Genomic DNA, 15,156 nt, shown 5'->3' on the forward strand with positions numbered 1-15,156 from the left:
CTAGGATAGCGGTCTAGGTGTCTTAGGCATCCTAGCTTAGAATAGGCGCGAAGAACTACGTTGCCTTGATTCTCGTGGAGGCGGGGATACGTAGGCTTCTTTGGATGAATACCAGACCATCCGAGGACTCGGGCTAATAATTTAGAGTCTTAGGATTTATTATGTTGTTATTATATGTTTTGATGTGTTTTCTTACTTTCTCGTACTGATCCTATACCTTTTGCTGTAGCTTGCATGTGTTTGCACATCAGAACTTAGACACCCATTAGGTTTGTCACTCATAACCTAGCTACGCTTAGGTGGCACATCTTTCATTTTATTTTATATGTATTTATTATCTTTATCCTCAGGAAATGCATGCTTAGGTAGACGATTCCTGAGGATTGTTCCCATTTCAGATGATTTTTTTACCCAAACTTCTTTGGAGTTAATAATAAATGGCATAAGAGACCAAATGCTTGCACTCGGACGAATCGGGGGTGCTCTCAGACCTTCCCCATTCGTAACCAGGCACGAACCCATATATATTTCTGGTTATCCATTGCACAGAGGATTTGATTTTAGGGTTCCATGGCATATCCATGGATGGGGACTCTGAGTTTATTTCAGGTATGTCTCGGTTTCGAACCTCGGTTCCGGATTGAGACATATCTCTTTCTTTTATATCGCCACTCGTGCTATGCTATGAGGTTGGCATCCGTTTCGAGAGTTCCTTGGCAGAGCTCTCACACACGTGGATGATCCAGATGGTGTTAGGGACCCGTTCCCTCTCGCCGCCTATCACGGATCGGGGTCCACACATAGGCCCGTCGTTACCAATGAAAATAAACTCAGAAACGACAACGTTACTAAGAATATACCAGCAACGTTTCTCGGCCAGTCGTTGCCAACAAACGAAAACCCTAAACTCAGAAACAACAACGCTATTAAGAATATACCGGCAACATTCCTCAGCCGGTCATTACCGACGAAGGGAAACCCTAAACTCATAAACGACAACGTTATTAAGAATATATCGTGTCGGCCTGTCGTTCCAACGAATGGAAACCCTAAACTCAGAAACAACAATGTTATTAAGAATATACTTGCAATGTTCCTCCACCCGTCGTTGCCAATGAACGGAAACTGCAACGTTATTAAATTTACCGCCGTGCGTTAAGCGATTACTTCGCTGTCCGGCAAGGTTATTCACTAGTCGACCCGTACTTTTAAATAACTTGAACCCAAAACCGAAACGTTCCGAAACCGAAATCGGCGAAATGTCCCAAATTTTGGCCAAAATTTCAGAAATTTCATCAATTTCTACGAAATTTAAAAAACTATATTATTTTTTTAATCCTTTCCTAAATTTCAGCTGAAATTACTGAAATTTTGGCCCAAAAAAGGGGATTTGATTTCCTTTGTCTTTACCAAATTCACCTGAAATTTCGGGATTTCGGCAAAAGTTTTGGTTTCGGCTTGGTTCGAAATTACCCCCGAAACCGAAATTTAAAACCTTGGTTGCTATCACCAAATTGTATTTTATTTATAACATAAATGAAAAATCTAAAACTCAAAGAGCAATAAACGCATATCGGTGATAGCAACCAATGCATGGGGGCACCCTTTCATCTGGTTTTTGCTTAGAATTCTCCATCAGGTGAAATTTGCTTACTAGCTATGGAAATCTTCCCAGGGTAAGGCAAGAGTTTGAAATCTTGCCAAACATGACCCATAAATTCACAAAATTACCGTAGTAACCATGACCTGAAGAATTTGATGGATCAAATTTTATCAGATGGTAATAAAATGCGTGATTCTTGTTAAACTTTTAAAATTTAGACTACATGTGTTTCGATCAAAGCCTAATAGAACAAGAGGAAAAACCACGGGGACCTAAGGTGTAATTTCATTTCATTTTGGCTGAAACATTTCGTTCCATTCTGAAATATGGAACAAAAACACTATCTTTTCCGTTTTGGCCAGAATTTCATACGTTTCGACCCATTTCAGCCCTTTTTCACTCTATTAAAATTGTTAGAAGGGTACTTCTCATCCCCCCACACGGAAACAAAAAATCCACCCAAAACATGATAGATTATTTTCCTTATTTTTTAAGCCACTTTTCACCTCTACTAGTTCTCCTTCTCCCACCAGGCCTACCCTCGTATCACCTCTTGAGAAACTAATTTATCATGAAAAAAATAATTCATGGTTGCCAAACATAACCTATAAAGTCACAAAATTAATGTAGTCATAAACCAAGACCTAAACAATTTGATGGATCAAATTTTATCAGATGGTAATAAAATGTGTGATTCTTGTTAAACTTTTAAAATTTGGACTACATGTGATTCGATCAAAGCCTAATAGAACAAGAGGAAAAACCACGGGGACCTAAGGTGTCAATTTCATTTCATTTTGGCTGAAACATTTCGTTCCATTCTCAAAAATGGAACAGAAACACGCTATTCCATTTTGGGCAGAATTTTGTTACGTTTCAACCCATTTCAGCCCCTTTTTTTACTGTATTAAAATTGTTAGAAGGATATTTTTCATCTCCCCATTTTAAAATTTAGACTACATGTGATTCGATCAAAGCCTAATAGAACAAGCGGAAAAACCAGGGGGACTTTAGGTGTCAATTTCATTTCATTTTTGCTGAAACATTTCATTCCATTCTGAAAAATGGAACAAAAACACTCTCTATTCCGTTTTGGCCAGAATTTCGTTATGTTTCGACCCATTTAAGCCCTTTTTTTATTGTATTAAAATTGTTAGAAGGATATTTTTCATCTATACCCCCTTCCCCCAAACATTAAAACCCCTATATAAACCCATCTAAACCCTATTAATTTTCTTTCTTTTATTGATATTTGTAATAAATTTAATGTTTTTAGTAATAGAATGTGCTTCTATTAATTTTGGTTCATATAACGATTTCTTATATGTTTCGAGCAACATTTTTAGATTTTTAAAAAAAGTTCTCCTTATATCATCTTTTCTAAAACAAATCGTGGAAGTAGCCAGAACACCAAAACGATGCTTTCCATTGCCCAAAACGAAGCGGCAAACAAAACCAAATTGAGACCAGAGAAGAGAAAAAGAGATGACTTTCTTAGTAATCAGTTATATGATGATTCTTTATAATAGAGTCAGGTAAAAATTCTTGGAAAATTTTTGAACATATATAAATACCTAGTTGAAACAACTTGATCAGAGAAGTATCCCATAAAAAATTCTTCTACTATTAGAGTGTCAATGGATCAACTTCGAATCAGATCTACCTATGCCTTGGTCACGATGATCTGTTCAGATCCCTTATCGGATCCTATTTTCTATGTCTGGGTCATGATCTATCTTCACTCGAACTGTCCATCAGAGTGTCCTAGGTCCGACTTTCATGGTATGCAATTAGGGCTTAAGTTTCAGATAAGTGAAAAATACATATTAAGGATATTAGGATTGTTTTCACTGGCCAAATTTTTGTTGGAGTTCCACGCAAAAGCAAATAGTCCCACATCGGATAAGTGAAATGGATGGGGATGGGTTATAAGGGAATGGGCACCCTCCCTCCAACAACTAGCTTTTAGGGGTGAGTTCTACTTGGTTAAATTCCCTAGCAAATGGTGTCAGAGGGAATGTCCTCGGAGAAGATCTCGGAAACCCCAGTGTAGTATCTCATGGTTCCCACGTTGTCACCGCGTGGAGGGGCGAGATTGTCCACGTTGCTTCTACGTAGAGGGGGAGATTGTTGGGGTTCCATTCAAAAGCAAATAGTCCCAAATCGGATAAGTCAAATGGATGGGGATGGGTTATAAGGGATTGGGCACCCTCCCTCTAACACCTAGTTTTTAGGGTTGAGTTCTACCCGGTTAGATTCCCTACAATTTTTTCCACAATCTTCCATGACGACGAGCTCCACTACGTCCCCATCCTTGGAACCGACCCTCTGATTTATTCTGTTTGAGAAAGTCAGAACGTAAACAAGAAATAGTTGCTGTGCATAGCTCGAGGAGAGAGAAGTGGTAAATTTTTTATATTTTGGTTTTGAGTGTAGGTTTAACAAGAAATTGGTATTTAAGTGAAATATGATCAATGAAAATTTAAGTGAAGAAAAATTACTTACTATTTTGGGTAAATTTTATTGCTTCTAGCAATTTCCAGTTATTGGTCTCCTCTCCTTTGTCCACTTACAATTACAATGCCCAAATTATATTTTTTAAAGTATATTTTGAGTTTTCCTTAATTTTTCTTATTTATTCATTGTGTTGCTATAGGTTGAAGGCTGCTATATTCTTCATTTTTTTGCACTCCCCCTTATGTCAGGCAACCACATGTCCTTGGGCCTATTCCAATCATACATCCCATGCCTAAGATAAAGTACCACAAAAATTAATAGATTATTTTGTTTTTTCTTGGTAGAACCCTAAACAAGGCTTGGTCGATCTGGCTACTGAGAACAGTTACTCTTACTTCTCTGTAATTTCCTTTTTCATTATTATTATTATTATTTTGATGGGTAAGCTGGGGTTTGGTGGGGCCCTTACTTGTTTATTTGATAAAGAGAAAGATGATACAATTATGGGTACGATAAACCATCCCTAACTCGTAACATAAAAGAGAGGGAGATCGAAAATTCAAGATAGTCGAGCACTAAGCCTAGAGATAGAAATGCTTAATATTCCTAAGTCACATAATCAGCTAATTGTTAGGAGTATGTTGGGCTCTTTGAGAGCGTCTTGGCCTCGTTTTCTTGGGAACTTCCTGCCATGGTTTATTTGATTCCTCTAGTTGTGGACTCTCTTCTTCATTGTCCTCTTGCAGTCTTGCTCAATTGGGATCAGATTGACTAGATGATGCTACTCAATCAATGAGAAAGAAGTAAAAATAGCAAATATGATGCCACAAATGGTAAATGGGCCAGACATGTTTCATAACAACGGACCAGATTACATACACATGGCACATGTAAGGGTGTGTGGTAAGAGGCTAAGAACCATCATCTTGCATCATCTTACTGTATTTGGGATGAGCATAATGAAGAAAACTTACAATTTCTCTGTGATTTCGGTCTCCTCAATGAGAGAGAAGTAAAAATAGCAATCATGTTACCAAAAATGGCAAATGGCCGGACATGTATCATATCAACGGACCAGATTACATACGCATAGCACATGTGAGAATTTAGGTAAGACTTGGGATTAGTGATTTTAGGATTAGTTTCCTTTTATCCATTTGTTTTCAATTTCTAGCTAGTTCTTTGTTAGGTAAGACTTGGGATTATCTTATTTTATATTTGCCTGTGGACATGTTGAGATTATGATTATATTATCTTATGGTGGACTTTAGTTTAATGTTGGATTTCATTTCCGCTTCATTGTTGTATTTCGGTTAACGGGCCGGGCTTTGGGCCTTTAAAATCCAGGCCATTACAGCTGCTATCTTCTCCATTTTCTTTCTGAGCTCTCCATACGCCAGGTAACAACAACATGCCCTTGGGCCTATCCCAATTGCACATCCCACGCACCTAAGACAAAGGACTACAAAAATTCGTAGAAGAGATTTTTCTTGGTAGAACCCTAAACAAGGGTTGGTGGATCTAAGGGGTTATGATCATTTGATTTAAGTATTCAGCACTTGGCTAAAACTCATGTTATTATTTGCTTAAAATGTCTGGAGTACATAAGTATAAATACCGACATGGACATAGGTAGTCCTCCAAAGAAGCGATCCAACTGATTCTAGCAATTTCCCCCTGGTCCCCCAAAAAAGAAAGAATGAACGGTAGGATAACTCTTACTATCAATGGGTTTAAGAGTATAGCATTTGGGGGCATCAACAGCACTGGAAAGCCGATAATGGTCGACATCTTGAGTATCACCATTTTCCAGTATATACTTCATTTGTCCCACATAACTTGCATGCTTAAATCCTTCATCTGCAAAATGGCCACTCCCCATCTGAGGCCATGGTTCAATGCCAGCGTTGGTAACTCCCCCACCCCATTGAACAATAGTAGCATGATCAGTGAACGTGGAAGAGAAGAGAGCATTTGGCCAGTAACCCACCTTCTTATTATCGTTTCCAAATAATAACCACCAATCTTTGGTCACGGGATCCTACGATTAAATACAACATTAAACAAAAAAGTAATTAAAATAAAAGAATCAATATCTAAAGTCAGAAGGAATGATTCACAAGATACAACTCCCTTCACTCTAAAATAGTGGAAAATCCCTTTAAGCTGTTCCCATACGCGCGCGCGCGCGCACACACACAGATTTGCTAGCGTCCATCACATCACAGAAGGCATTTTGAGGATGGGCTGTTGCATTGAAAACAGCCACCTCATGAATGAAGGAAAAATCTGCTGAAAAGTGAGCCTAAGTTGCTGCTCTCACATGCAACAGCCCATCCACGAAATGGCTTCAGTGATGGACACTAGCAAATTCCATATATATATATATATATATATATATATATATATATATATATATATATATATATATATATATATATATATGAGAATAGAGTTCCTGAGGTTAACCTCATATAAGCTTATATGAGGTGGCGCTCATAAAACATAATGCACCCACTTTGTTTGGATGATCCAAACCATTCATTTGCAAGGCCCCATCATAGATAGGGTGTATACCAAAAATCAGCTCCATTGGATCATCCTAACCCTCCAAAAGTGGAAGCAAAAATGGGTAGATTTATGGGCAAAAAGTATCAATCCATTTTTCCCTCCACTTTTGGATGGGTTAGGATGATCCAATGGAGCTGATTTTTTGTACACACCCTATCTATGATGGGGCCTTTCAAATGAATGCTTTGGATCATCCTAACAATGTGGGCCCCTTATGTTTTATGAGCGCCACCTCATATAAGCTATATGAGGTTAACCTCAGGAACCCTTTTCTCTCTCTCTCTCTCTCTCTCTCTCTCTCTCTCTCTCTATATATATATATATATATATATATATATATATATATATATATATATATATATGTGTGTGTGTGTGTGGGGGGGGGGGGGAGGTTTATGAGCTATGGCTTAGCCTGAGCAAGCCACTATAAACACACCATCTCCATGTTGTTGAACTCGTCCAACCCATTCATTCCATAGAACCTCGCTATGGCTTAGCCTGAGCAAGCCACTATAGATAGGGTGTTCCTAACAACCCATCTCCATACAATCATCCTAACCACTCGATCGGTAGAAGCCCACTTTCTAGCCGTCCATTCTAAAACTCGATCTAGAAATCAACAGATACCACGATCCTATGGAAATTATTTCATAGGGACACCTTACCTTCGTTGGGTCCTATAGAATGAACATGTTTGATGAGTCAAACAACATGGGAGATGGCGCATATAGAGGGACGTTCAGGTTGCACGATACCACAGTGTCTTGTGAGATATAAGTAACCAAGAGTAATAGTTATACTGACATGTCAAGTGGGTGGGCCCGTAGAATCAATTCCTTCTTACAGCATAAAGGGGCAATTATATGATGTTGCATGTACTCATTTTTTCTAAAGGAAATATGAGAGGGAAAATGTACAAGTTTGGGAATCTTGTGATGTGTAAGTGCTTGCTATGTATGGGTCAAATACAAAAAGCCAACACATGGGACAATTCTATTTAAGCCTTAAATTTTTGTAGCCTTTCCTGATAAATTTCAAAGGCAACAAATTGGAGGATAAGAATTTTGGTGTGTGTGTGTGTGTGTGTGTGTGTGTGTGTGTGAGAGAGAGAGAGAGAGAGAGAGAGAGAGAGAGAGAGAGAGATCTTTTGGGAAGCCTAGAAGATAAATATGTTTGAAGAAGTAATACCTACTTACACTTATAGTTTCATCAAGTGAGACCTAAATCTGCATGCTCATATTTTTCCAAAGAAAAATATAACATATGTAATTTAACAATTAACTCTAGTTACAAGTCCCGCTCTTCTTCTTATTTTTTTTCAGAAAAATGCATCCTTTCTGATTGAAGGTAAAGGAATTCAAAATTACCTTGTATACAGCGAGTATTAAGGAATATTGGGTTCCATTATAGGATGAAATCGTTTTAAAAGCAGCTCCTAGCGGTATGTCCGGAGAAACTTGTACGAAACCTGGGCAGAGAATATCTTCGCATTCTATTTTACCATTCTGTGGTGTAGGTAAACCAAAAAAAAAAAAACAAAGATGAAATCAGTAGCATTCTAATAACAAATTTATATTAATTTGGATGACACAAGATTAAGTTACTTTTCAAACATACCTTCCAGGTCGTACTTAAATGAGGGCGAAAGTCATTGTATATTTTATGATCTACCTACACATTTTAAAAACTTGAAAATAAGAATACAATATTATTAGTCGTCTTACCTAATTAATGCAATTGATCCCACAACATCGGTCGTGTTATTTGTTAAGAAAACCACCAAACGCATAAAGGACCATATGAGAATGATGCAGATCACAGATCAAGTATTAGATATTAGCAGATGAAGGTTGAATTAGATAACTTACCGCCCATCCAACCAATATTCCAACCTGCAACACATCTGTAACAGCCATATAAGTATAACTAGTTTGGTTGCCTATAACTGTTGGCTCCCATACATTGAGGTCTGCTCTTGTTCCGTAAAATTTTCCCTTGTATGACATTTGCGTTGCAAACTGTGAGTAATAAATAAAATTTGTGAGTCAATAACCTTTTATTTATACACAGAGGCATTATATAACAAAATAATCTATATACTACACATGTTTGTTTTAGGATTAAGCAAAACAATCATCTTAATGTTTCCACATTTATTAAAATATGACTATATTTTTCATTTAATAAAGAAAAAGGATATTCTTGTCATTGAAAACTTCTTATTGAATTTCATTGAATTTTATTTGTGCAAAAGGGAGGAGTGTTATAGAACTACATGAAATAAGGGTGTCTGATGCAGCCCACACCCATGCGGCTGAGAAATTTGAAGCTCACATGAACCATCCCAAGCAAGTGAGAAGATCGGCCCGCGTTCAAGCCCAACATAAGGACCAAGCCCAAGTTGAATCCACCAAGCATAAAGGCTATCTCAAGCCCAAGATCATGGACATGCTAATTCGGGCCTCATCTAGTTGCATTCTCGTCATAATGATTCTGGTCGGTTTTGAAGCACAAATTTAGACCTTAGATGGATGAGTCATGGAAAATGTTAAACTAAGATGTTGTAGATCTTTGAGTTATGTTTCCGACGGATATTTATGGTCTTCATTTGGCCAAGTAGTTGGAAAGTTATGACCATTTTAGTAGATTGTTTCTGTAGGACTTTGACTAATTAATGTGTTTTGAATTCCTAAGCTATTAATGATGAACGTAAGTCCTTAAAATAGTTAGTGGGCTATCTTGAATGTCTTTTCTATTGTATTTTCTCTATAAAAGTCCAGCAAACATCTGTAGTGATTTTTTAGCTGAATATTGATGAAAATTTGCCAGGAGCATTTTCCCTTGAACCTTGTAGAGTTCAACCTTGAAACCTAGAAGAGTTTCACTCCTTCCTTGAAGATTAGGAGCTTTCCCCTATTGTTTGTATCCTTGAAGAGTTGTAACCATCAATCTAGAAGAATTGATGTTACCACTCTTCCTTGGCAACCTAGAAGAGTATGCATTGAAGTTGTTATCTTTACCCTGAATGTAATCTTTGCTGGACATCCCACTTCCAACATACTTTCGAGTAATTTGCAGTTCTTTTCTGAGAAAAGTTTCTTCACCAAAGTTATTGATCTTTGAGTCCTTGAAATTTTGGCTTTGGAATCAGGTCATTCCAACCCATATCGAAGGAGATAAGCTAATTTTACTGAACTTGCGCAAATCTGCTTCCCTATATCCAAATTATTGAGCGATTGAGTGTGTGTCTATCACTCTCCCGATGCTTAGTCCAAGAAGCCTAGGGGAGGCTTGCATCCGTGTCTTTCTAGCAGCTAAATTTTCTAGAAATAGGTTCATCTTCCTCACAACAAAAATAATAGAAACTTATTATGTAGTAAGAAGAATCGGAAAGTTGACTTATAAATCATCCATATTGACTGAACTTAAAAAAAAATTGAGGTCACTTATTTTCTTGGGTAATACATACAAATTTTTAATAAGATTTTATAGAAAATGTACACAAATTTAAAAATATCCAAGCTTTGATAGAAACATGCACTCAAGTTTATATTGAGTATTGAGCGAGTAGGCCACACATACTTACCTCAATTCCAAATCATGTTTCCAATTATTTGAATAATGATTGAACTCTCATAAAAACAAATTATCCGATTCATAAAAAAGTTTATAATAAAATTATATGAGACGAAATGTGACGTACACGATTATTGGGTTGATCATTTGAAAGAGTCTCAGCATTTGAAGAATATCGTTTTCCAAAATTTGTGGCAGATTTAGCCCTAGTTAGGGCTTCCTTTTCAATCCTTCTGATAGGAACTGTTCCTAGAGGGCACCCTCCGTCCATGAGCTCTATCCCTAAAGATACGGCTATTGAAGAATGTTCTTTGACCTCAATCACTTTTGGAAGAGAACTTGGACTCATCTGCATCGTAATGTAAAATTTTCATCCCTATATTTACATTGTAATGAAAGAATATGTTCTATTTGGAAATGAACACCTAGTCTCACATATAACATATCACTTGAAACTGTAAAACAAAAACTACAAAAAAATATAAGAAACGACCTTGATCTTATGATTCCTTAATAACGGATGATCAAAAGCAGGTTGTTTGTTGATATCAACACAATCAAAGATCTGCCCATATTCAGCCTGAAAAAAATACAAATATCCATCAATTTCGATATCATCGTACCAATACAATCTCTCTCTCTCTCTCTCTCTCTCTCTATATATATATATATATATATATATATATAGAGAGAGAGAGAGAGAGAGAGAGAGAGAGAGAGGAAAGTGAAGCTACACCGCCGGCTTAAAATACAATGGGCCCACATTGTTTTGGTGATCCAAACCATTCATTTGATTGGCTCTCACATAGATAGGGTGTCCACCAAAAATCAGCTCCATAGGATCATCCCAACCCTTCAAACGGTGGAGGCAAAAATGGACAAATTTGTGAAGGTTTTTACACGTTCATTTTTGCCTCCACAAATCGTCGGGTTGGGATGATCCTATGGAGCTGATTTTTGGTGGACACCCTATCTATGTGAGGGCCAATCAAATGAATTCTTTGGATCACCAAAACAATGTGGGCCCATTGTATTTTAAGCCGGCGGTGTAGCTCCACTTTCCTCATATATATATATAAGGGCGAGATTTCTGAGCTCTAGCTCAGCCTAAGCTAGAGCTCTATAAATCCACCATCTCCATGTTATTTCAGTCATCCAACCCATTCATTCTATAGGACCTCACATAGATAAGGTGTTCCTAACAAACCATCTACATACCATAATCCTAACCATTCAATCTATAGAAGCCCATTTTCTAGCTATCCATTCTAAACCACCACAAATCATAATGTTAACCATAACCTATAATCCTTACCATAACCATAACCATAACCATAATCATAACCTATAAAATGAATGGGTTGGATAAATCAAACAACTATGGGAGTGGTGATTTCTGAGCTCGAGCTCAGAAACCTTTTCACACACACACACACACACACATATATATATATATATATATATATATCAATTACCAGATGAACGGTTTAGATAACCATGGGATGGTTTTTCTTAGCTATCCCAAAAGCAAAGAAAATATTAACCAAACCTTAATAGTCTTCACTGCTACTTTAGATGAGCTATTTCTTCCTCCTTCCACTCCATAGCCAATGAGAACAAAAGAAAATAGAAAAATGAGCTGCAACATTTCCTTGAAACCCATACCCTAACTATTAAGAAACTCCTCTCACAAAGAACAAAATCCCTATTTTTCTCAATGGAATTCCTCCCAACCTTTTTGTTTATATAATTTAGTAGGTATTTGGTGCTGTGAGGATTTAAGAGTAAGGCTTATTTAGGAAAGTAAATCTTCAGGAGAGATTTCTCAATTACTATTACGGCTTACGTGGGGAAAGAGTTGTGAAAGGTGACGCAGGTGCTTATCTTCCATTAAATGTATCCATATCCATATCCATTAAGTACTATCAGAATGGATATGGATACATTTAATGGAAGAAAAGTATACAACATAATAAAAAAGGGAAGGAATAAATTCGCCCCCCTTTTCTTCGTTGGGCAAGCCCTATAGTAATAATGTATTTATGATTCACTTTTTACACTAAAGGTTGTGGCCCCGGGTAGAAACTAAGTTAATTCTTTAACGGTTGCCACACCCTAGGGCTCTTATATTTTATATTGCCAGTGTCATCATTTTATATAAAATATTAGAGCACATTGAGTATTAGAAAATAAGTCTACCACTCGATGGAATTGCTATGTAGGCACAAAGCGAGAATGAGGTTGCTACATAGATTTATTCCATGGGTTCTGCTGCCAAAAACAAAAAACCCATTTTGATTAATAATTGTGGGGAAATCAATAATTATTAAGGCAAGCAAGAAGAGTAAAAAAAGACTTTGGAGGGAAATTTTGTCTTTTTCTTTATTCAATTCAAGAAGGAAGTTTTAGCTTGAATTGCAAGCCATTTGTCCTCGTTCTTCATCTCGTCTCCCTTTGGAGAATATTTGATTTGGGAGAAGAGCAAGGTTCGATGGAAGAAGGTATGACCTCGATATTGCGATTTCATTTCTTGCGGGAAACGCCAAAATTTCGTTTCGACTTTTTCGCTTTAAGATTGAAATAAAAATAGATAAAATCGGTTTCCCTTAGAATCAATTATCTCATCCAATATTCTAACTTTCTAACATAGAAATGTCTATAATGAGCATAGATTTCTAGTTTGAAATTTTCCCAGATTAAGGCTCTGCAACTTTTGAGAAAAAGAAAAGAAAGATGAAGGAAAATAAAATGTCCTTACAACTTAGTGGAGGAGAAGAAGCTTAAGATTTCTAGGGTTTGTGTGAGAAGCATGGAAAACGAGAAACATTCAATCATATTTCAGCGATGAACAAGGACACAACGATCATTGATATTGCTGATCTTATCTGGAATAGCAACCGGATATGCAAATTTCAACAAGGTCTAGAGGGCTTCATTCCAGATCTATAAGATCTACGTGTGGAGGTACCTCAGGAGAGAACATGGTAGAAGAATAGATTTACCATCTTTATTTCCATAATTGTTGTTCCTCTTGAGGTGCCCGGAATCCGTCAATATTTTGCAAGTGTCCTGCATGAGTAATATAATGTAGTTGTTTCGTCATTGTCATATGTCTTTACCTCTTCTTGGTATTTTTTTTCGTCACTATCTGTGTCGGTACTTTTCCTATGTTAGATTTAGATTACGATTTTACCCTAAAGAAAGTAGTTAATATCATAACTTATTATTAAAGAGAATAGGCATAATACAGGTGGGATATAGATGGGATTTTTGGCAAAGGGTGGAAGAACTTAACCCACGTTTCCGCCTTTATATATCGTAGTTAGATTACAACCAATGCCCAATATTGCTTTATTTTTCTATTTTACCAGGTTTTAATAAATATGTAATTAAGACAGGTTTTCATTTCTCTATCGTCAATAATTTTAATGCTTCTTCAAATTAACAATTATCTTATCTTTTTCTCTATTGTCCTGTGCAACACATGGGGTTTTTTAATAGTATTCACATATACCCAATTTTCTATTTCACTTTTTTTTTTCTCCCAAATGTATTAAAATGATCTATTCATTGAAAATATTTTTCAAGTTTCTAGAACGTGTAGGGATTTCCATATAGTGTAGACGTGACCATAACACAAATTGAAGATCCTGAGATGCATGTCTTCTTGGAGGCCCATGACGTAAATTGAATAAGCTAAAACAACAAATCAAATTTACAAGTTGCAAAGGGAGGATGATGTTCTTGTCTTCTTGGATGACTCTAACAAAAATTGAATGACCTTCAAAATCAAACAACTTAACTTAAAGTATATAATAGATTTACCATCTTTATTTCCGTATTTCTTCAAATTTATCTAAATAAATTAAACACTCAACTTCTCGCACTGTTACAATTGAATACTGGATCGTGGGCAATTTTATCACCTTATAGGCACCCACGAGTCGATCCCGATACTTAGCGGCAAAGTAGATAAAGAACACCCCCAAAAACATAATTATTGCCGTCGCAACCATCACTGGATACCTGCGAGGTGGGACTCATAAGGAATATTGTCCGCATGATCTTTGAAATCCCTGGCCAAAAAAAATATTTGGAGTCACTCAAATGCCATAAGACCAAAATATGAAAGAAAAATATTCAACTTGGGCTGTTTTTGGCAATCATGAATTTTTTTCCATGAAATACTATTTTACCAAGTTGCGAGAGATGGGGAGTCATCCTCAATCACCGAGCTAAAATCCTTCTTTCATTCTCATTCTATTATGAAGTAGGCACTAGCATGATGGTCGAAACCCATGCCCTATTGTAGACACCCAATTTTGACCGAACCCTAAATTTTTGTTTTTAAATGAAAACCTTTTAAACTAGTGTATTAGTGTCCCAAATTTCATCTTGTGGTATGTTAGGATCCTAGGTAGGTCCCTCTAATATTTCATTAAAATCCGTCGGGGTCTGCCTAGCGAACGAGTGTAGGTTGTTGTATAGTGTAATTAGGGGTGCAACTTGGGTGGGCTCAACCCAAACCCGTTGGGTTCAACCCGGGAAAAAGTCGGGTTGGGTTGAGTTCGGGTCGGGTTCGGGTTCGGGTTTGGGTTGACTTCGGGTTCGGGTTGAGGGCTTGGACAACCTGACCCGAGTTCAACCCGACATTTTTAATATTTTTTATATTTTATAAGCTTAAAATCTCGGGTTGGGTTGGCAAAAAGGGTTCCTCAGGTCGGGTCTGGTTGAACCTCGTCAGGTTGGAACTTGGGTCGGGTCATGTTCGGGTTGAGTAAATGGTTGGTCGGGTTGGGTTCCGGTTGGCCTCAACCCGAACCCGACCCACCCGAGTTGCACCCCTAAGTGTAATATAGTGTAGAAAGAGGGGAGTGACTTATCCGGTTTGGATGTGCTCTAGTTAGATTAAGGTGTTATAGAAGGGTTGTCCCTGGGCAACTAAAGGG

The 15,156-nt window shown here is 37.2% G+C and overlaps 1 protein-coding gene across 1 annotated transcript; it reads right to left on the reverse strand.

The window, feature by feature from the left end:
• Positions 1 to 8,206: 8,206 nt before the first annotated feature.
• On the reverse strand, positions 8,207 to 12,037 carry LOC143890934 (protein neprosin-like). The gene is made up of 5 exons (XM_077395605.1): positions 11,757 to 12,037; positions 10,701 to 10,787; positions 10,335 to 10,556; positions 8,500 to 8,649; positions 8,207 to 8,302 (listed from the first exon to the last, which is right to left on the reverse strand). Exons 1-5 carry the CDS (start codon positions 11,868 to 11,870, stop codon positions 8,207 to 8,209), a joined length of 669 nt encoding a protein of 222 aa, XP_077251720.1. The 5' UTR covers positions 11,871 to 12,037.
• Between the last annotated feature and the right edge of the window lie 3,119 nt (positions 12,038 to 15,156).

Source organism: Tasmannia lanceolata, unplaced genomic scaffold (genome assembly GCF_043159265.1).
Source record: "Tasmannia lanceolata isolate RefF3 unplaced genomic scaffold, GAP_Taslan_0.1 ptg000013l, whole genome shotgun sequence".
In the NCBI taxonomy this organism is placed as follows: domain Eukaryota; kingdom Viridiplantae; phylum Streptophyta; class Magnoliopsida; order Canellales; family Winteraceae; genus Tasmannia; species Tasmannia lanceolata.

What these genes read in the sequence shown, in the direction of transcription:
- LOC143890934 (XM_077395605.1), bottom strand. Translation starts at nt 11,870, where the DNA reads ATGGGTTTCAAGGAAATGTTGCAGCTCATTTTTCTATTTTCTTTTGTT. An exon ending in TAAGGAATCATAAGATCAAG is followed by an intron (nt 10,557 to 10,700) that starts GTCGTTTCTTAT and finishes ATTACGATGCAG; the next exon opens with ATGAGTCCAAGTTCTCTTCC. An exon ending in ATGATCAACCCAATAATCGT is followed by an intron (nt 8,650 to 10,334) that starts GTACGTCACATT and finishes TATTACTCACAG; the next exon opens with TTTGCAACGCAAATGTCATA.